This window comes from Dama dama, chromosome 18 (assembly GCF_033118175.1).
Source record: "Dama dama isolate Ldn47 chromosome 18, ASM3311817v1, whole genome shotgun sequence".
In the NCBI taxonomy this organism is placed as follows: Eukaryota; Metazoa; Chordata; class Mammalia; order Artiodactyla; family Cervidae; genus Dama; species Dama dama.
The window spans coordinates 28,875,611-28,898,488 of record NC_083698.1 but is presented as its reverse complement, the minus strand read 5'-3'; the positions used below and the strand labels follow the sequence as shown (position 1 = coordinate 28,898,488).

Below are 22,878 nucleotides of genomic sequence, written 5' to 3'. Positions count from 1 at the left end.
ATAATCAGGAAATGGCCATGAACCTGCTACCACTTTCACCTACTTCAGTATGGAACACAAGAACTGAATAAGTTTTCCAGGAAACCCAGCCCCAGGCACAAGCCATGTAGGTATCTGGTCTGTACAGACAAAGGGCTGGTAAGATAAGAAACGGGAATAAAGGGTACCTGGTTTCTTTATATTGCAGAACCGGGGGCTCTGCCCCTTCCTCACACAAGGAAGAACTGTCTTCTTAAATCACTGCAGTTTTATTGAGCACATATTTAGTTAGGACACAGTGATCAAAATTTAGAATACTCCATGGCTTCTGCGACAGAGAACAAACTATAGATTTCACTCACATCAGAGCCCCTGAATTGAAATCAATACATCTGCCTATAAATAGATACATATGGCTGGGACCCCTGCCAGTGATAACTGAGTGGCCGGGGACAAATCACCATGCCCCTGCCGCCGTCTCTAAAATGGGGTGACAATGTCAGTTCTGCATAACTTACAGGGTTATTCCAGAAATACAGTGAGGCTGTGCATGTGACCGTACTTCCTATGGGCAGAGAAACCACCTCTGTGTGTGTGTGTGTGTATGTGTGAGTGTGTGTATGTGTGTGTGTGTGGGGGGGGTGTCATGTTAAAACAGATTCTCATCTTATGGGTCTGAGATGTGGCCCCAGATCCTGCATTTTTAGCAAATTTCCAGACTCCCAGGAAGGTGGGCCAGAGTATATTCAGAAAAGGCCAAGAATCTTCAGTAACATTCAAGGACTATTAACATAGTGACATCAGTTTTAGAATTCTTAGAGAAAGAGAAATATCATATGATGTCCTTTATATGTGGAATCTAAAAAGACATGGTACAAATGAACTTATTGACAGGAGACTCACAGACTTAGAGAACAAACTTATGGTTGCCAGAGGGAAGGATGGGGAGAAGGGATAGTTAGGGAGTTTGAGATGGATACGTACACATTGCTAAATTTAAAACTGATAACCAACAAAGACCTACTGTATAGCACGGGGAACTCTGCCCATTGTTATGAACAACCTAAATGGGAAAAAGAATTTGCAAAAGAATAGACACTCGTACATGTATAACTGAATTACTTGGCTGTATACCAGAAACTAACACAGCATTGTTATTCAACTATTATCCACTTGAAATAAAAAGGTCAAAAAAAATTCTTACTAGAATTTTCTTCTCTAAGAAATGATTTATTAAAAATGTCTTACCAGAGAGGGATTCATGAATTCTTCTAAATACACACAGCACAGTTTGCGGTCCCAGTCATCTGTGATGTGGCCCCCATACATGATCTCACCAAAGAGGTAGCGGAGGTCTTCCCACGGGACCTGGCAGGGGGCGGGATCAGGCAAATGTTCACTCCCGGGACCAGGGCAAAGGCCTCAGTCAACTGACAGCAAATCCTCCAGCCCCCCACCAACAGAAGCATTTAAAAGAGGTCCAACAATTAGAATTGAACTGGCTGAGAATTATTTTCCGTGTGTGTTAATACATTCAGTAAAAATTCAGTAACACTGAGCTTTTTTCTTAATTTTTTTTTTTTTGTGGCCACACTGCGTGGCATGTGGGATCTTCGTTCCCCAACCAGGGATTGAACCTGCACCTCCTGCAGTGGAAGTGCAAATTTTAACTACTGCCAGGGAAGTCCCAACACTGAGCTTTTAATGAAGACTTTAAAACAAATTTGAGTTATTCCCAGAACATGTTTTTACATTCAAAACCTCATCTACAAACCAGGAGAAGCCCATGTTGGTTGATACGGCTTTTGAGGGATGACCTCCTTTTACGATCTGATCTGTATCAGGTTTTTATGATCTGATTCAGGAAAAGAAAGAAAAACTCTACAGTTTGAATTTGGGGTATACTGAGAATTCCGTCACCTTCCAGAAATCCAGGCAAACCAACTGAGTTTGTCACAGACTGATCTGAGGGCTCGGTTTACGGCATGGCTGGCCTCCAGGACCATCCTAAGGGCTGCAGCTAATGACTGTACTATGCTTTATGCAGAAACCACGGCATCTCCGCTTTACCGGGCTTCACAGGGTTTGAAGCCCCTTCTTTGCTACCCTTTAGCTTCCTCTGGGTTTGCAAAACATGCCAGCTTGTGATGAAGCCTTTCTAGACAGAAAGCTTTATATCCTCGGGGGCAGTATATTGCTTCCCAGCAGTTCAAGTAAAAACTTAATTATAGCCTTCGAATTGTTGCATGATGTGACAGAACAAGTAAAATTGCCTCAACTATTCCAATGCACTTGCTACAGGTTTCTTAGAATTTGACTAAATGAACCTCAAATACGTCTTTCTTTTAAGGCACTGCAATGTGAATGAAAAAGAAAAGTGGCTACAAGGCACCATGCTGCCTCCACCATGCCATGGACTACTTCCAGAGAGCAGAAAGGGATGGGAAATAAGATTTCTTAACTTGATTTCTGTGATCACATTTAATTAATGCCTTCTATATATTATGATTTGATACATGGCCCCCTCAAGATTTTAAGCAGCTACAGATCTATTCTTCTTAATCATTGATTTTCTCCCCCCAGATCTTGATTTTGTTTTCTACATATACATTTTTCTGGCATCCTTCCCTTGGCATGGTGATACACCTTGAAAAAAACAAAGGAACTTCTTGTTATTCAATAGAGGTCTTCCTGAGCAGGTTGGAATGGGAGAAAGGTACTGCTACAGAGTAACAATTTTTCTTCCTACTTCCTTGAGGCTTTTTAAAACCAAAGTCAGAAGTTACATAGCTGGATCCCCAACCTTAAATGCAATCAAGTGATATTTTCAATTAAAGTCTTCCAACCTTGACATTCAAGATTTTCTCTATGGTGAGACTTATAAAATTTATATGGAATAACATCAAAGTTCTTATAAGAGTTAAACCATGGGGGGGTCTTCCCTGGAGACCCAGTGGTAAGGAATGTGCTGCCAATGCAGGAGACGCAGGTTCGATCCCTGATTCAAGAAGATCCCATGTGTCGCAGAGCGACTAAGCCCATGCACCACAACTTCTGAGCCTGTGCTCCGGAGCCCGGGAGCTGCAGCTACTGAGCCCATGTGTCCTCGAGCTTGTGCCCCGCGACAAGAGAAGCCACTGCAATGAGAAGCCTGCACTCGGCAACTAGAGTAGTCCCTGCTCTCTGCAACTAGAGAAAACCTCGAAGAGCAACAAAGACCCAGAACCACCACAAATAAATACATTAATTTAAAAAATGTAACTGTTGGCATTCCCTAAGACTTAATCTTTAAATCTCTCCATCACACTTGAGATCACGGTGATCTCATCTAACCACATAACTTGAAAGATCATCTATCAAATGCCTACTTCCAAGTTTATACGTATACATTCTTGAAAAGGGCATCATGTACAAAGAAACTATGTGAGCAAGTCAACCTAATTCCCCAACCCAAGTAACTTGCTTCATGATATGTGGTGAATGACTTGAGTCAAGACATCTCAGAGACAAGACAGAGTGTTTAAACCCTGAAGCTGTGTTGGTCCTGGGACCCCCGTGGGAGAAGTAGCTGCACACAGCGCGAGTCAACTGCTCAACTGGTGCTGCCAAGCCTCAGGGCGTGAGAGCCGAGAGAAACATGGGTCAGCGCCTCTCCTACCCCACTTCATTCCTACCTCTACTGTGGACAGGATGTGGCTGAAATAGGGTAATATGCCTGGTCTTGGCCTCCTGGGACAGGAATGAAGGACTTAAATAAAAGTATTAAGTGGTCTATTTAATTTTCCACCCAGAACTATGACAATAATCATTTTTACCTGCAACATTTTAAACAAAACGTGCTAAGATCAACACAAAATGCTGTTTATTAAACTGGTCAAAATATGCTCAAAGTGAACTTCAAAAATTTTAAATATGATAGCAACTATCACATACCATACAGAAGCAATTTATTTTGAATACAACAAGTGTTATTCAACATGTGTTCCTTGACAGAACACACCCATGTTACGTACAAAGTGTACATATTTTCTGATAGTGGTCAAACCATCTTGAAAGCTTAAGAAAATTTTGATAACAAAAATTATAACAATAGTTACCAAAAGAACAGCAACAACAAAATATTTATACATAGAAACATTGGTTGAATGGTTTTAAAGGCTTTTTATAGCAAGTATGACCTAAAGGCTAATGCCTGGTTGGTTCGGACAAATATACCTCACTTTTAACAGACTGAAACTTAATGGAAAAAGTTCCCCTTATGAGGACTAAGCCAGAAAATCCTTACAAACGGTTCGTCCTTTTTGAAATCCAATCACTGAGTTTGTAAGAGTTTACACAAATGTTCTTGATGAAGCGTTCCCATTCCCATCTGTAGAACACATTTTAGCTACGAAATAAAATCATTCATCTACCTTTAACTTCAAATCAAGGGGAACATTACTGAGAAAGTCACAACAAGGTGGCATCCTTAATACATAATAATGACATATGCAGGAAATGCACCATTATTTATACATGTGACGCGCTGTAAATTGCTTCCATCATCAGAACTAATTGTAGTGATTATTAATGCAGTGTTATGAACTGTCAGAATTGCTGTACGTAATTACATTTGTGCAAATGCTTCATTACCTGCCTAATGAATCTGGCATATATGCACATGTAAACCACTGTTTTTGTTAACATAATGAAGGACAATTTTTTTTTTTGGGGTACTAAGCTGCTGATGTAGAACTGGTTTGACCTATCTTCTAAAGCTCGAGCATCCATTGTTGTAAAACCTTTGATCTGGTTTATTTTCACAATGGGCAGAAGATGCATATATAGTGTCAGCAATTTCAATAGTAGCTTCAAAAGAGAAATTATGGTCCATTTTGATAGTGCCCAAAGACTGACAGCCTCAGCACGCTCCCCTGAAAGGTTATGCGACCATAGACACTTACATTAGGGTTTGCCTCTAAGTAGTTGTAGAGGACGTTGGCACAGATGGTGAGGTCCCCGGGACTAAATGGGTAGCGGCGGCTCCAGCCCTGAGGGCCAAACCTGAGCCTCCCAGCAACACAGGCATGGAAGTAGCACAGAGAGAAGAGGATGCTTTTAAACTCCTGCTCCTTGGAGCACACTTCGAGTGTATCCTGGGAGAAAAGAAAAAAGGAGTGATCATTTACCTGTATGGTTTCCAAGGGCAAGGGTCTGAGTTTTCAATTATCTTGTAGAGGACTCTGAGAGAGACCTAGGACAGAGGTGACACGCAGCTTTAAGCTGGGAGAGCATAAGAGGAAACTATTTGGCACTTGCTAGTCTGTTGATTTAAGAGGAATGGTTTTATTTTGCTTCAGTTATACCTCTGTTCCTCTAGAGAATGAGACCATTCATTCTGACCAGTGGTAATACCGTGTGACGTCATTTTCCCCTGCAAAAATTTCCTTGTACAATCTGGATGACAAAAGGCCATCATCTTAATTTCATCAGTGTAGCAGACTATACGTGAGTGCCAGCTCTCCATTCCTCTCAGTTCCATGGTAATACAGATGATCTGAGCACATGGACACTCATCGTAAAATAATTTGCCAGCCTCTCTTGAAGCCGGATGTGCCACATGACAAGGTCTTTTCCAACAGAATTTGAGCAGAAGTGATGTGTGCAACTTTCATATCACTTCTTAAAAGGAAATTGCTTGCTCTGCTTATCATTCTACCCCTTCCTTGTGAGCTAGAAAAGACACTGATTAGGTGACTTGGAAGCCATGAGTTAGGTATATGGCGGAGGCACCAACCAGCTTGGGTGTGTAGTTGATTAAAAAGACCAGAGCTGCCAGTTATGTGCAACAGAAATTAAGTTGGACCATAAAGAAGGCTGAGCGCCAAAGAATTGATGCTTTTGAACTGTGGTGTTGGAGAAGACTCTTGAGAGTCCCTTGGACTGCAAGGAGATCAAATCAGCCAATCCTAAAGGAAATCAGTCCTGAATATTCATTGGAAGGACTGATGCTAAAGCTCCAATACTTTAGCCACCTGATGCAGACAGTCTACTCATCGGAAAAGACCCTGATACTGGGAAAGATTGAAGGCAGGAGGAGAAGGGGATGACAGAGGATGAGATGGTTGGATGGCATCACTGACTCAATGGACATGAGATTGAACAAACTGTGGGAGATGGTGAAGGACAGGGAAGCCTGGCACGTTACAGTCCCTGGGGTCGCAAAGAGTCAGACATGACTGAGCAACTGAACGACAACAAGAAATTATCTTCTTTGAATCACTGTAGTTCTGTACTGCCCCTTGACTAATACAAATACAACTAATACAACCACCACCATGACAACTGGTTTTCTTCCAATGAACTGGAAATAAAATTCACTGTTGGAATGATAGACTGGCATATAGAAGAGTAGAAAACATATGCCCTCTATAGTAGTTGTGTAAGATGTTTTTTGAAAATCCAGAGGGAAACCTGGCATGTTACACTGATATGGTTATGGCCCCCAAAGCCATATAATTAAAAGGTGAAAAATAGCTGTCTGTGACTTATAGGCAGTACTGAGCCATTCTCAGTTCTGTGAGGCAAATGAAGAAAAGTTGAGGACTATCCCTTCAGCTCATGCTGGGCAGCAGAGGATGAGGAAGCCATTTCAGCAAATGAATCAGACAATGTGGGCATCTGCAAAATCTATTTAGCCTATTCTGGGTGGGAGTTCAGATCTGGCCTCCCAGGGCCTTTCGTAGAAGTCTACACCCAGCCTAAATTTGTTCTCTTGGTCCAGGACTAGAAGAGCTTTTTAGTTCCTTTCTGTATTGCTTTCATCAGAATCCAGGGTTACCACCAAATACAGTTCTAGAATTGGCCAGGCCACAGACAGTACAGGCCCAACTAAATCACTAGGTCATTCTCAATGACTAGGTCATTTCTAGGAAATTTGTGGGACTTGAAAGTATATGACCACTACAAATAATTTTTCCATTGTACATCAAGTAAAAGGCAAGCTTGTGAAAGAAGAGAAATCATATAATTGGAATTAATGTTGACAGTAAAGAATTTGCCTGCCAGGGAAGGAGACATAGGAAACGTGGATTTGATCCCTGAGTTGGGAAGATCCCCTGGAGAAAGAAATGGCAACTCACTCCAATATTCTTGTCTGGGAAATCCCATGGACAGGGCACCCTGGCAGGCTACAGTCCTTGGGGTTGCAAAGAGTTGGATATGACCGAGCAACTAACATTTTCAGTGTTGAAAGATATAAAAATTCATTGCTTTTAAAAAAGTAAGAAATTTCTTGGAGACTAAATAGAAGTGACAAAATTTTACTTAAGGAATATCTAACTACTCACTTAACTCCTCCATGAATTACATAGAGTCCCCAGAAAACCCAAAGTACTACAATCAGTACATTATTTCTATCTACACTGCATATAACCTAGTTTTAGCCTCAATGCTAAAGAAAATCACAAGTCAATGCCCATTTCACTATGCTCTAATAACATAAATGATGTTAGGAGAAAATATGAATTGGGCTTTTCAAGAAAAATGTATAAGTCTGCCTAACATTCCACATTCCAGGACAAGTGATCAAGTGTTCATATCAGGAAATATACAAATGACATTGTAAAGAGAGAACAGGCACTCACACATAACTATGTTGCATGCACACAGACACCAATTTAATATGCACAATTACCAATTATTTGTTTCTACTGCAAATCTTACAGAAAAAGAAATTTACATTTTTACTTCAAAAATCTGGTTATCTGGGGATGAAAGGAGCTCAAGCATTTATGACATCTTCTCCAAGAGGCAGTGCCATTGAGCTGGAAGAGGGGGAGGTAGGCAGCATCCTAAAGATGTGATTCTTTACATATATACATGTAAATACTCATCACTTAGTGATTATATTTACATACTCTAGAATGTTCAAGGTAGTAAAGGACCAATACTAAATGAACTTTGTTCACTATGAGTACCCATGTCAAGATTTGAGGATACATTCTGATTTGGGGAGAAGATTAAGAATACAGATTATATTTTACTTGAAAATCAAAGCATGTAAAACAAAACTACCCAAACAGAACAGTTAATGTGTCTGGATTCCTTGGGTGCTTTTCTCATCTAAGGACACCCAGGCAACAGGAGCCACTAGGACTCATTCAGCTCACCCAAAGGGGAACCAAGGTAGAGGGCAGTTAGCATCCTTTGTCACAAGCTTTAGCAGATAGGATAACAGCCGCAGCACACAACATCCAGGATGGTACGCTTGGGAGAGGAGGTGTCCATGATGGACACCGCTAGCTGCCAGCCCTAAAGTGCCTTCATGCTGATTTTAGCTGTCCCAGACAGATTTGCTTTTCCAGCCTCTCTTGCAGCTAGGTAATGCAGTGTGAATAAGTTTGACCAATGAGTTGAAAGAAGTAGTGTGCACTAACTTGAAGAATGCAGCTTTACAAGGAAACAAACATGTTCCCTTCATCATCTTCTCTGTTCCTTCCTTCATCCTACTTTCTGGAACACAGATACGGGAGCCGCCACTCTCACTGCCACCTGGGACCAAGGCAAGCCCATCCTAGAAACATGGTAAGCGCACTGGGCTGATGACAGCTCCGTGGTGACACAGCGGAGCTCTGAATGACCTGGCTCCTGAACTCTCACGTGATGGAAGTACCTTTTATAACCTTGTTTAGGCCACTGTTGCTTTGTACTTCCTTCATAAATAGCCAGCCATAATTCTAATTGATAAACAATGCCAGGAATCTATACACAGATAGCCAGGGAGCACAGACTACTACCCTTTAAATATATAATCTGAATAATAACTACATTTTTTTTCTAACATAACGACAATTCAGCATTTCATGAAAACCTCTTTTAAAATTTTTAGATTTTCTTTAGAACATTTATTCAGGTGGTTTTGGCTAGATTTGATGCAAAGTTTATTTAGTGAAACACATTGATTATCTTTGTTTTCACCACTTATGACTATATTTAGTCTTAATATTTCAGAGGAGCCCTTCCAGTAGATAAGAAATATTGTCCCTTAAAGTTCTTAAGAGTCTCTCCAATAAATGCAATCTTCAGTTAATATAAGTGGTTTTTCAAGGAGCAGTCAAAAGAACTGATACTTTCATAAACTAGAACATGCTGTTCTCACTGGGGAAGGAATTCAGGCACAGGCTCTGGGGATCTGTGACTGTATGCAACAATGTACATTTCCCTGGGGAGAGTGTCTGTAGTTTTACCTGATTATCAGAGTGGTGCTTACCAAAAAAAAAAAGCTGAAGGACAGCTGGGCTGCAGCCTATATGTTCATGAACTGCTTACTTTTACAAACAAAGACAGCTGTTCTGGGGAGTTGGATAAATCCTATTTGAATATGTCAAACTACTCATTTGTCTCTTTGGGAAAAAGCTCAGGAATGTCATAAATGGCAGGAATTGTGACAAGTCAAGGGATAATAAGACACAGGCCTGCCTTAGTTCACACAGAAGGATAATTCAAATATGTAACAGATTCAACAAAAATTTCTGAGTGCCTTTTGTTTATACAGCCCATCATGTAAACAGGCTACAAACTACTCAATTATTGAATTAGGCAATTAACTGTATTCTTCAAAACTATATTCTTAGGTAGCCAATTATTTTAATGCCTTTATAATGTTCAGTTGGGTATTGGTCCAGAGGGTACTAGATAAAAAGTTAGTAAGCATGTAGACATATTTTCAGAGTGTAATAATGTTTCTAACAGGAGGCTGAATATGTATCACCAAATTATATGTGTTTTCTCTTTAGGGCTTATTCTACTTCTCCTAATAAGAATGTTTTTTACTGAGGATTTCCAAGAAATTAGAGGAAGGAATGGGAGCTCACAGAAATAGCAACAAGGAAACTGACGGACTTGATTACAGCAGAGACAGATGTGGTCATCTGAACAAAGAGACTAATGGTAATAGAACTATCATTAATTTATAAAGGTATGAATTTTATTTTGAAAGGAGGTGAAAATGTCAATTTGAAGGTAGTGTGGATATAATCTAAAAAGAAGGGCTTTAAATTTACTGATATCAAAATCATACCTAAAAATATTAAACAGTATACCAAAACTCTCACCATGTCATCATCATCATCCTTCTCAATAACATCAATAAGAGCAATGGCTTTTCCTCTTTCTGTGGTTAGAAATACTAGCCTGCCATGTTTGTCTTCAATAAGCAAGTTTCTCAAAAAGGCACATGATTGTTCATTCTCTTTATATATAAGGCTGTGGTTTTAGGTCTCACAGTCTTGTGAGAAGACCCTGGCTTTGGGCTTCTGCTTTTTTACCTGATCAAAGTTGTAGAGAGCAGCATGCAAATTGGCCAGCATTCCTGTGGGGGGCTCGTTAGTGATCTTGATGGAATTTTCCAGGAGCCCCTGAGGGATGACATGCTCGCTGGGTGTAGGTGCCGACTCAGCACTCATGAAAACCCTGTAATCTCGGTGGCTTCCCTGGCTGAATCTTTCAAGCAGTTTCTCCAAGGTTCTCAGCCACTTGGCTACCAAATGGACATTCTGAAAAAGAGCATGGTTTATGACTGCTGTGGAATACTGAAGTATGTTACTAAATTACAAGATTACAACATTTTCCTTTATAGAAATGTCTTGAAAACACAGAGAACCATGATTTAAAGTTTCCTTTATTATCACGTTAGGAGGAAGAAAAGACCATGACAGAATTGAGCCCTGAACACATTAAGTGCTCCAAATCACTACAGGTTGTCTTTGTAAACCAAAATCTCCTTCCAACACACACACCTACTTCCAATACCCACCAATCACTTCTGAGATGGAGGTCTTGATACTTTTCTTTGTTACAGTTCAAACTCAATAACTGAGACTAATCTGGGTTAGTTTGATCAAGTATAAGAACTAAGGGCCAGAAATGCACCTGATCAACTATTTCATTGTTACTGATGGAATCTCCTCTACTCCAACTCCTACTCATTGGTGTATGAACTCTAACATGGATATGCGAAATGAAAGACTGGCTGATAAAGCAAGCAATCACTCCTTGTTAAGATGCATTGTGTATTCCTAACATTATTTAATTTAAACCCCAGGGCTGTCAGAAATCGGGTAGGAAACAAATGTCACCACCATCACTCTTTGATTTTTAGTTTTACAATTTACAAATAGGCTTCTCCCATTCTAAACACCCACCATTTCGGCTTGGTAGTTGGTGCTATGAGAGATGTATAAAGATACCTTACATGATCTCTGGCTTCGGAGAAGTCCTTGCTATAGTAACTGAAAACATCATCCCCAGGAATACATCATTATTTCCAACAAAGAAACACATTTAAGATTATAATGGCTAAAGAAACAGAATGAAGGCAAATAGGGGAGGGAATGTAGGTAGCTGGTTTGCAGGCAGCTCTGTTGCAGGAAGTGGCTCTCTGCAGGATACCCTCCTGTCTTGTCACATTAGCAAAGCTATATCGTAGCTAACCTTGACCTGGGTGCCCCCATGTTCTACTTATCTCTGGTCCTAGCGCACCTCTCAAATCTTTTGATCACACAATGCCTTACCTAACCTGTTGATTCTTCCCTTAGATCAAAGGAGCAGAAATGGAGAGTAAGTACTTAACAGATGACTAGATCTTTTTCCCGTCCTCCCCTTTAGTAATCAGGTGAGCAGAATGTGTGAACAACAGCATCTAAAGAATGACCACAAAGTGCTAACAAGCCTGCATGCAGTGGTGGTGGTTCAGTAGCTAAGTGGTGTCCAACTCTTGCTACCCCATGGACTGTAGCCTGTCAGGCTCCTCTGTCCATGGGATTCTCCAGGCAAGAAATACTGGAGTGGGTTGCCATTTCCTTCTCCAGGGGATCTTCCTGACCCAGAAATTGAACCTGGGTCTCCTGCATTGCAGGCAGATTCTTTACCAACTGAGTTATGAGGGAAGCTCACAAAGGGGGATGGCAATAGATCTGACCCTCCTACCTCAATGATGAACTGAGATTACTTTTTACCTTTTCCTTTAAAACCTTTCATTGCTGAGCGGAACCTTCAGGGTTGGTTCTGGGAGCTGAGCCTGCCTTCTCCCCAGAAGTTAAGGAATACTACTTGCCTACCAGCACTTGCCTCTCCAGTATTGGCTTTTGGAGCAGCAAGTGGCCAAATCTGGATTTGGTAACAGGAACAGTAATGTATGTATCTTTCTTCCAAACAGTTTTGTTGTAAAAAGACCTACACCAATCCAGTGGTTGACATTATTAGGCTTTTCTCCCCTGGGAGAATATTGAACATTGGAAGGTGTCAAGGCCTGAATCATGTCCCTTCAAGTCCATATGTTGAGTCCTAACCCTCAGCAAAAAAGCAAGAGAGTTCCAGAAAAACATCCATTTCTGCTTTATTGACTACTGTGTGTATCACAATAAACCGTGGAAAATTCTGAAAGAGATGGGAATACCAGACCACCTGACCTGCCTCTTGAGAAACTTATATGCAGTTCAGGAAGCAACAGTTAGAACTGGACATGGAACAACAGACTGTTTCCAAATAGGAAAAGGAGTATGTCAAGGCTGTATATTGTCACCCTGCTCATTTAACTTATATGCAGAATACATCATGAGAAACTCTGGGCTGGATGAAGCACAAGCTGGAATTAAGATTGCCGGGAGAAATATCAATAACCCCAGATATGCAGATGACACCACCCTTATGGCAGAAAGCTAAGAAGAACTAAAGAGCCTCTTGATGAAAGAGGATAGTGAAAAAGTTGGCTTAAAGCTTAACATTCAGAAAACAAAGATCAGAGCATCCGGTCCCATCACTTCATGGGAAATAGATGGGGAAACAGTGGAAACAGGAGCAGACTTCATTTTTGGGGGCTCCAAAATCACTGCAGATGGTGACTGCAGCCATGAAATTGAAAGACGCTTACTCCTTGGAAGGAAAGTTATGACCAACCTAGACAGCATATTAAAAAGCAGAGATATTACTTTGCCAACAAAGGTCCATCTGGTCAAGGCTATGGTTTTTCCAGTGGTCATGTATGGATGTGAGAGTTGGATGGTGAAGAAAGCTGAGCACTGTAAAATTGACGCTTTTGAACTGTGGTGTTGGAGAAGACTCTTGAGAGTCCCTTGGACTGCAAGGAGATCCAACCAGTCCATCCTAAAGGAGATCAGTCCTGGGTATTCATTGGAAGGACTGTTGTTGAAGCTGAAACTCCAATACTTTGGCCACCTGACATGAAGAGCTGACTCACTGGAAAAGTCCCTGATGCTGGGAAGGACTGGGGGCAGGAGGAGAAGGAGACGACAGAGGATGAGATGGCTGGATGGCATCACTGACTCGATGGACATGAATTTGGGTAGGCTCCGGGAGTTGGTGATGGAGAGGGAGGCCCGGCGTGCTGCAGTTCATGGGGTCGCAGAGTCGGACACGACTGAGTGACTGAACTGAACTGAACTGAGCCCTCAGCTCCTCAAAATGCAGCTATATTTGGAATAGGTTCTTAAAAGAGGTAATTAAGGCTAAATGCAGCCATTAAAGAGGAGGGCATGGCAACCCACTGCAGTATTCTTGCCTGGGGAATCCCCAGGGACAGAGGAGCCTGGCGGGCTACAGTCCATGGGTTTGCAAGAAGACAGACATGACTGAGTGACTAAGCGCAGCAAGCAGAGCAGACTGAACTGGACCTTTGTCCAGTGTGACTGGCGTCCTTGTAAGAAGAAGAGATTAGGAGACAGACAGACAGACACACATAGAAGGAAGACCATGTCAGGAAACAGGGAGAATATTACCATCTATAAGCCAAGGGGAAAGACTTCAGATAAAACAACTCTGTGGGAGAAGGTGAGGGTGGGATATTTCAAAAGAACAGCATGTATATTATCTAGGGTGAAACAGATCACCAGCCCAGGTGGGATGCATGAGACAAGTGCTCCAGCCTGGTGCACTGGGAGGACCCGGGGGAATCGGGTGGAGAGGGAGGTGGGAGCGGGGATCGGGATGGGGAATACGTGTAAATCCATGGCTGATTCATATCAATGTATGACAAAACCCACTGAAAAAAAAAAAAAAAAAACCAACTCTGCTGACGCCTTCATCTCAGACTTCCAACCCCCAGAACAATAAGGAATTATACTTCTGTTGCTCAAATGATCCAATCCGTGATACTCTGGTATGGTAACCCTAGAAAACTTCTACAGTAGGTAAGGGCTCTCTAAGCTTCTTCCCTTACTTGCTACTAGATGGTAAGGAGTGCTTCTCACGTCTAACTGTGCACTCATACAAGTAAGCAGGAGCAAAATCTGTAACAAAATCTATTTTGCATGCTCAAATGTGTTCTGATTCTCTACCTCAAGGACTATGACAATGCCTTGCTTGGAAAGTTTATGTGAAACAAATGTAAAAATGTCCCTAGGTGGTGACTTTGGAGTCAGGGAACAGAAAAATCTCCAAGTGCACCATTGCTGTATACAATCACACTTTGGAATTCAGCCTGGGGACCATTTTTGAGGATACCAGCTTTGAGACTAGCTAGATATCTATGGCCATTTGTCCAAGAGCAGCAGTGTTTGTGCAACAATTTTAGTCAATACATATCTTGAAAACAACCCACTTTGCCCATGAAAAGTGTTTTTTAATTCCATTACTTTAATTTACAAATCATCTGGTGTGCATAAGATAAAGACAGCGCCAGCCTGCTACCTTAGTTACAGTTTTCTGTGGAGTGTGGGTTTTCTGACAAAACCCTAGCTAGCTAAGTATCCTGAGGGACGCTATTTCTGGTCATAGTAATTGGCTACGGTGGAGTCTGGATAAGAACTGATTAACATGTGCATACATATCCTTTGCCCATGCCAACAAAATTGAATGTAAAATACAAATAATATAACAAGTTCTGATTACGCTGGTCTTGTCATGCTGCAAAGTCCTGCTCTTCTTTTAACTGCCAATCAAAGGGATACTACAAATCTTTGGAAACTGCCAGAGTGTGGCAAAAAAAAAAAATAGCAAAAAAAGTTACATTCTAAGTTTCTGGCTTATCACTAAGAACAAATGTCTAGACTAGATACCCAAAAGGAGACCCTTCACAAAGTAAGGTCTTTCAAGGCTTTTTTTTTTTAAATGGGAAAACTTACTACTTGCACTTTTTTGGGCGAAGGGGACAACTGGTAGCTCAGCACAGACATAAAACTGACAGAAGCATTTCACTCTGAGTCCTGTCTTCTCACGAGGTAGCTGCATCCCTCCTAGCTCCATGCCAGTCTCAGCCTCTGGATGTGAGAATCTGCAAAGAACTCTTTCTTCTGTGGGAAGATCCCAGGGTCCACACAACTGTCCAACTAACAACTGCTAGTTTTAGAAAGACGAACCCGCCACTGTCAGACATTTGACTCTGTGAGGCTCAGAAGGGGACACGTCATCCCAAGTCCCCACACTGAAGGCTCATGGTTTAAGCAGTAGGTTTTACTCTCCCAGAAAGTGATATTCTGTTTGGATAATGGGCAGCATCTTTGTGAATCCAATTTTATTTTAAGCATAAATGCAAACTTCATCAGCTCTGGACACTGGAGACATTAGGGAAGGCCAGTGTCCTGACTGCATGAGGTGGCAGTGTGGGCTAGCTGAAAACTCATCGTCCGCTGCCAAACAGACTCTGTCCTTTTCCCACTGGGTGGCCCTGAGGCTCTCCAGACTACTCGGAGGCTCAATTTTCTTATCTTTACAATGGGATGGGCATACCTACCCTTGCAGCTTTGCTGTGATGATTAGAGATACTGTATCCCAGGAATGAATTGCCTAGTACAGAGTCTGGCATATAAAAGAGAACCTTTGTGCTCCAAATCAAAAAGCTATTTCCAGACCTCCCAAGACAGCTGGCGTGCCCTGCTGTATAAGGAGTCTGCTTGGCCCCTAGGTGCCGCCTGAAGCTGGCCTGGCCTCCATGGGTTCCTCGGTTCTTGTTGGTGCAAACTAAAAAATGCTGCTTGCCATCTCTTTCTATAAGGATGATATCATCAGCCACTGCAATTGCTGGCATTCAACACACCCTGAGAGGTGTTCAGGGTGGAGGTCAGGAATAAGGCACTCTATACTCTGGGAAAATCTGGTAGAACTGACCTTCATAGTTAGATATTTTCAGGAGAAAATCTTATCAATCTATTTCTTGTATCCTTTTATACCTAGAAAATCACTAAAATCATTAGCCGAGATATCTGCTCCTTGTGACTAGCAGCAACCTTCTACTGAGACGTGGGCTTGGTTGCCAGGATCACATACACACTGGACTCTCCCCACTACCTGTCTGGTGTAGTTCCTCAGAGCTGAGAGTCTGTCTCCCGGGCTATAGTCCTCAGTGGGGTCCCCAAATAAAACTGAACTCATACCTTCTTTGTGGCTTTTTTTTTTTTTTTCAGTTGACACCAGAATCCTGAGTCATGGAAACCACTCCAGAGAGCTCTGAGTGGTAGACTCACAGACCCATTTATAGAAGCCCTGGAAAGGATAAAGGGACTAATCCTCACTCTTTAATTTACAAAGAGAATGCTACACAATAAGCTAGGGGCAGAGTCAGAGACATGGGAGATCATGAGATATGCAAGAGTGCTCTGCCAACTTTAAAGCCATATGCAAATGACAGATGTCATGACCACACTATTGGTACTCTGTCTGTCTGTCCTCAAGCCCTACGGGGTGTTTCAGATATATGTACATAAAGAGAATAATGGGCTCCCTCTAGTATTTTAAATTTTAGGATTTCCCTGGTGGTCTAGTGGATAAGAATCTGCCTGCCAATATAGGGGACATGGATTTGATTCCTGGTTCGGGAGGAGTTCATATGCTACAGGGCAACTAAGCCCGTGCACCTAGAGCCCATTCTCCGTAACCAGAGAAGCCACCACAACTAGACAGCAGGCCCCGCTCACCACAATTAGAGAAAGCCCCATGCAGCAGCGAAGACCCACTGCAGTCATGAATAAATAATTAAAAAAAAAAATTAAACCACAATGGCTAGGAAATCCCTCAAAAGATGGTATCTATTCTTTTTGGCTGAGCGCCTTGTCATCTTGGAGGTGTCACTGCTGCTGAGAGAGCCCCCAGGGCTCTGCAGATCACAATGTGTTTGTGAAAGGCTCCTCCCCACGGGGCAGGGTGACTCTGCACCACCCATCCGTACTCAGTCCCTGTGTGGCCCCTGAAAACGTGATACTCACTTGGAGCATGACCCAGTGTCCTTCTCTGGAAGCCTTCTCCAGGGCCGTTTCTGCCACCGTCTCCTGCCCTTGTCCTAAAGACACGTTGTGGAATTTTCCCAAGTCGATTGTAAACCCCAGTCTCTTGCCTGCAGGAGGGCAGGACACAGCAAGAGGAAGAGTGAACCAATGAGGTGAGAAAGGTCTGCTGTTCTGTTATCTGACGTCCATCTGGTAACCGCTGTTACCTCCTGGGTTACTTTCCCAAGGAATCCAAACTAAACCTCTGTTGTTTCAACAAGCATCATTTTAAGCTTTCAGTGTCAATGGCAGCCTCCTCGCAAGCATTAGCAAAGCCTGTGGAAATTAGCTCCTCTGGTTTTATCATAATAAAGCTTTTGACATTTTGATAGGTGGCAAGCATTGTTATTAAGCTTTATAAACTCTTGCAGGAGTAGCAAAACACTGCCCTCACAAAAAGGAGCAACATGTGGTAGGGATCACATCATTTTTTTGACCGGATCAGCCTGTTCGGTAAAACGCAGGAGCCTCTCACCTTGCGAGGCCGTGCTGGAATCCGGCAGAGTCAGGTCACAGCTCTATTAACCCGGAGCTCTCCGCGCAGGCCGTGGGGAATAGTCATCGACAGCATAAAGCGGCTGTGCCTAGCACAACCGAATAGACTTGCTCTAATGACCATTATTTAGTCACAGGGGGCACAAGATTACAAGAGCATGGAGAAAATTGCCCTCTGGCCCTCATCTAGTCAAAAGGTAGAAAATTGTACAAAAGAAACTTGCATTATGCCAACCAGAGGAATGCTCCATTTAAACATTTCTTCTGACTACAGTGTTATTAACCTTACATTTTCCATAGATTCAATCTCCAACAGATGAGAAAGGGGAAAAAAAAAAAAAAAAACAACTAAGATAACTGTGAGCTGAAAAGGAAGGTTGGGTTGGCGCTGGGTGAGAGTCAGGGCTGGATGGCCACCTCCTGGCCACTCACCCAGTATCTCCAGGTCTTTGAGGGCATCTACTCCTGGAGAGAGGATGAAGAATATGGGGGTGGCGGGGCTGCTCTCCTCAAATGCTTTAACCAAGTCCAATCTGGTCCTCTCTACATACTTGGCACCCAGTTTTTCCTCCACGAAATTCCTGTAAAACAAATGATGCCAAAGACAGGATCGGTGTTTTTGACCTTGATAAGTGTCACAACTTGAATCAGCTTAAACTGCAGACACAGGAAGGAAGCTAACCTTGTTTAGAACATATGATGTCTTATAATCACGGCAGTATGAATCTGACTAGATCTATGCAGTTGAGTCGGTGAAATCTCTCACTGCTTTAGAAGAGATGAAAATCAGAAGGCTACATTCTTTTTGGGGGGCTACCGAGACCCTCCTGAATATCATCAGCTGCCTGCATGTGGCTTTGTGTCCCCCCAAACCCCCTGCCAGACCCCCCATTACTTATGAACAGTTCATTAGATTTGCCGCCATGCAATTTTCCAGCCTGTTGGGCTTCTCATGAATATACAAATGCTTTTTGGGGTGTTTCTAACACAGGGAAGCTCAATTAAACAGGGATTATTTGCCAGCAGCATCAGATTTAGCAGAAAGTAAGTACTACTAAGCAGAATTAACTTGTAAAGTAGGGTGCGACAGAGGCTTCTGCAAAGGGAAAATTGGCTGAAGAGACAAAGCAAAGGAAAAAACCTGCGGCAAGTGAATACGACCGAAGAAAAAGCAGCTCCATAGGGAAGGAACTTGAGAACTCTCTGGCTGGTGAATTCAAATTAGAACTAAGCAGCATATTACCACCGAGAAGCCAAAAGGGCAAAGAAAAAGGACACTTAAACTAAGATTCAGACAAGGGTTCTGCTTTTAAATTGCTCTGGCTGCAGAGTTATAGAACTGTAAGTGAATCCATGAAAGGAATTCATTTTTTGTTTGATGTGCAAAATCTTCAGAGCCAAAGTGCCATCACTAAGTGAAAGACAATGAGAATCACACTAGGATAATGCAAGTTCCTGGCCTCTGAACTCTGCCAGCGCTCTTCCTAGACTATTTCCATCAGTTTCCTGTTTCCCCTACTGATTTCAGAATTAAGGTTTTCAGGAAGAATACGCTCAGTCCGCTGACAGACTAGCATGCTGTTCAGTGTTTAGCAAATCTTAGCAACAGCAGTGATTATAATATAAAAATGTTGGCAGAATCACTTTTCATTAACATGAACCATAATGTCTCCACCACTGAGTCTCCACCGGATACTTCTAGTCTTTAAGACAAAATTTCCTCTAGGTTAATTTCTGTAAGAGCTAACTGCCCCCACCTGAGAGCATATGTCATTCTGTCAGGGCGCACTGCTCTCAAAATAATCAGCTTCTGTATTAAACTTCTCTTCTTCCATTCTTGCGGTAACCTTTCCTTTTCTGGACACTCGGATTCTGCCCACTTCCTCCACTGCTTGGCAGATCCTTCCACATCTCGGTCGAGGCCTCGAAACTCTTCCATGAGGGCGACCGCCTGTGATAAAACAGGGGAGCAGAGGTGACTAATATAGCAGCTAGTGTATAACAGCCTGGAGTTTGAGACAAAGACCTGTGGATGTTGAGGTGAGTTCCCTGAGCTAGACAGCAGGTCCTTGTTGATTATCTGCTTCATACCTAAAAAAACCACAACACCATTACTCATCTATACAATAAACTAAAAATTAAAGAATAAGAAAGAAAGAAGGGCCTGAAACAAAACAAAACAAAACAAAAAAAACAAGACGTGTGACTATGTTGGATCCTGTGCAGGTAAGTGGTGCTGGACAGTCTTCATTGCCTCTTCAGATTTACTCAGGACCCTTCCTGCCCTCCAAAGAGGGTGATCGCAAAGGATGACTTGAACAAAGCTTCCTGGTTTTCTGCCTGGTTGGGTCTGATCAACAGGAAGCACTGGCAAGAGCCTGGAGGGTTAGTGAAAGGAGGCGAAGGTACCTCTTCCCCAGTGCTCTCCTGGGATGTTGTTTAGTGGTGGCTCCATTTCTTTACGGAATGCCAGACTTCCCATGGGTTGGCTCTTGCCCACAACTTCCTTTCTCAGTAGTTTCACTAACCTTTTCCCTCCCCATCCCTGGCTGATCCCCTCATTTGTCCTCTCATACTATGAAAATATACTCTTTGTTAAACTTTTTAAAAATCATACTTTGAATTTGCCATTTCTTTTCTGCTGAGACCCTGAAACACAATTGAACTTGAACTTATAATTCTAGAGTAATAATCTAATTAAAAATTCTATTTAAAAAATAAAACCTAAACATACTAAAAAACTAAGGAAAAACATAGTTATTTTCAATACAGAGAAATATTCCTGTCTTAGGGAAAAAAGAGTATGGTGAGGCTTAGCATGTGATGAGCATCTCTGAGGAATTCCAGAGTCAGAGAATAAACTTTTAATAATAGGATCTTCTGACAGAAACATGGAATAAGGATTTACAATTAGGGTTGTGCTGCTTAAACATTTTACAATGATAATACATGACTATACTGTATAAATTAACAAAACTATTTTGAAAAAGTACAGAAATACTATAAAAAAGAAAAACCAAATGAAGAAACTAGATTCAGGTCAACTGAAAAAAAGATCACTTATACTCCTCAACTTTAACCAAAGGTCCTGTACGTTGTATATATTTATCAACAACTTTACCATCCATAAATAGATCAAAAGTTCCTTTACTTCCAAATAAAAAAGGGAAATTAGAATATAGTTGGTGGACGTGTAAATTGGTGTAGCCACTATGGAAAAGAGTATGGGAAGTTCTTCAAAAAATTAAAACAGCATGTATCTACAACTAGAATGGTGTATATCACCTATATTTTTAAAAACTACATTTTAGAGAACTGAGATTTGAAGTAAGATTTAGAAATTTTTTGAAAAATCAATATTCCCAACATACCTTAATAGCACTCCATGACTGATGAGTGAGGAAATCAACAGGACTCTGGTAAGTGTGTTCAACTGTGAACCGAAGCAGGAAATCCAATTCAAGATGATCTATCTCTTTCTTTCTCAGCAAAATCTTGAGAGGACACAAACAGGAAAGGGTCATTTGGTTCTCATCGAAAGCAAGGATGCAGTCACCACTTAATAGACATGGTTGACAAGGCAGAACTAAGACTTCTGAGAATTCCTATAGGTACATATCAGTTTGTGCTTCAAATAAGGGATCTTAGATTATGCTCATGAACTCAAAATCTTGATTGAGAATCTAATAGCAAATAATTACCAAACCTGGTTCATTTCAATTTTAACACCTGTGCCTACTAGCAGCATATTTAAAATATGCTTTCATATATAGCCTTCTGCTGTTAGATCAAACTTGTCTTGAAACTTTTTATACAAATTGAGAAAGCCTCAGATGAAAAAGGACCAAATCACCAAACAAAAGGTAAAACTAGTACAGTAAGTTAGTCCTGATATAGAAATTACATTCAATAAACTACAAGATACATAAGACTTTTCTTAGATGTGAGATTATATTGAGAAAAAACTGGAAATTGTTTTACAGACACAACTGAACAAACACATCATGAACTGAACTTTAGACATGTTGGTTACAGAACTGATAAAAAGTCCATAGAATATTTAGGAGGGACCCAAATAAAATATTCCTAATTTCCACATAAAAACTATAACACCTTATAAAGTTAAACAGGTAAAATGTTTGAGGTTTGTGCTATTTAAAAATTCTAGATATTTTCAAAATGCATTACAGGTGGTAACATGTATCAGAATATTATTTTATTGGATAAATTTTCTTTATCCAATTTTTAAAATTTTTTTTCTTATTTTTTTCTTAATCTAATTTATTTCATCAAACAAAAAATTTTCCTCATATATATATAAAGCTTGCATTTATGTAAATATTATTTCAGATAGATAATTCACCAACATATTCTAAAAAGTTTTAAATAGCTGTACACACATGTGTGTATGCATATGGTACCATCCCTGGTTCATTACTGTTCATGAACAATACATGTAAGCACACAAATGTCAGCAAAACCTACAGACAGTATGATTGAAATATGGGCAGAGGAACTGAATAGTCATTGTACCAAAGAAGGCATACAAATGGCTGACAGATACATGAAAAAGTGCTCAACATCACTCATCACTAATCATCAGGAAAATTCAAATCAAAACCACATGAGATGTCACCTCACACCTGTTAGGATGGCTATGAGCAAACAGACAAGAGATGACAAACGCTGGTGAGGATATGAGACAGGAACCCTTTAACACTGTTGGTGGGAATGTAAATTGGTAAAACCACATGGAAAAGAATATGGAGGTTCCCAAAAAAATTAAAACTAGAACTATCACAGAATCCAGCAATTTCACTTCTGGGTATACATCCAAAAGAAGTGAAATCACTATCTCAAAAAGATACCTGTACTCCTATGTTCATTACAGCACTTTTTTTACAATAGCCAACATACAGAAACAACTTAAGCATCCATCTACAGATCAGTGGATAAAGAAAATGTGGGGTGTGTGTGTATGTATGTATGTATGATTTTTATATATGCACATACATATATACAATGGAATATTACACAGTCATAAAAAGAAGGAAATCCTGTCATTTGTGACAAGACAGATGAACCTTGAGGGCATTATGCTAAGGAAAAGAGTCACACAGAGTAAGAGAAACATTGTATAATCTCACTT

General features: G+C 41.1%; 1 protein-coding gene across 1 annotated transcript in view; it reads right to left on the bottom strand.

Annotated features, from left to right (window-relative positions):
* DNAH11 (dynein axonemal heavy chain 11) overlaps nt 1-22,878 on the bottom strand; it is a 353,936-nt gene that overhangs the window by 17,888 nt on the left and 313,170 nt on the right. Inside the window, exons 70-76 of the mRNA XM_061165046.1 lie at nt 21,101-21,223; nt 19,487-19,680; nt 18,162-18,310; nt 17,175-17,302; nt 10,287-10,514; nt 4,923-5,114; nt 1,228-1,347 (exon numbers count right to left, since the gene is read on the bottom strand). Of these exons, the coding sequence (XP_061021029.1) occupies nt 1,228-1,347; nt 4,923-5,114; nt 10,287-10,514; nt 17,175-17,302; nt 18,162-18,310; nt 19,487-19,680; nt 21,101-21,223 (1,134 nt within the window). The remainder of the gene's footprint in view (nt 1-1,227; nt 1,348-4,922; nt 5,115-10,286; nt 10,515-17,174; nt 17,303-18,161; nt 18,311-19,486; nt 19,681-21,100; nt 21,224-22,878) is intronic.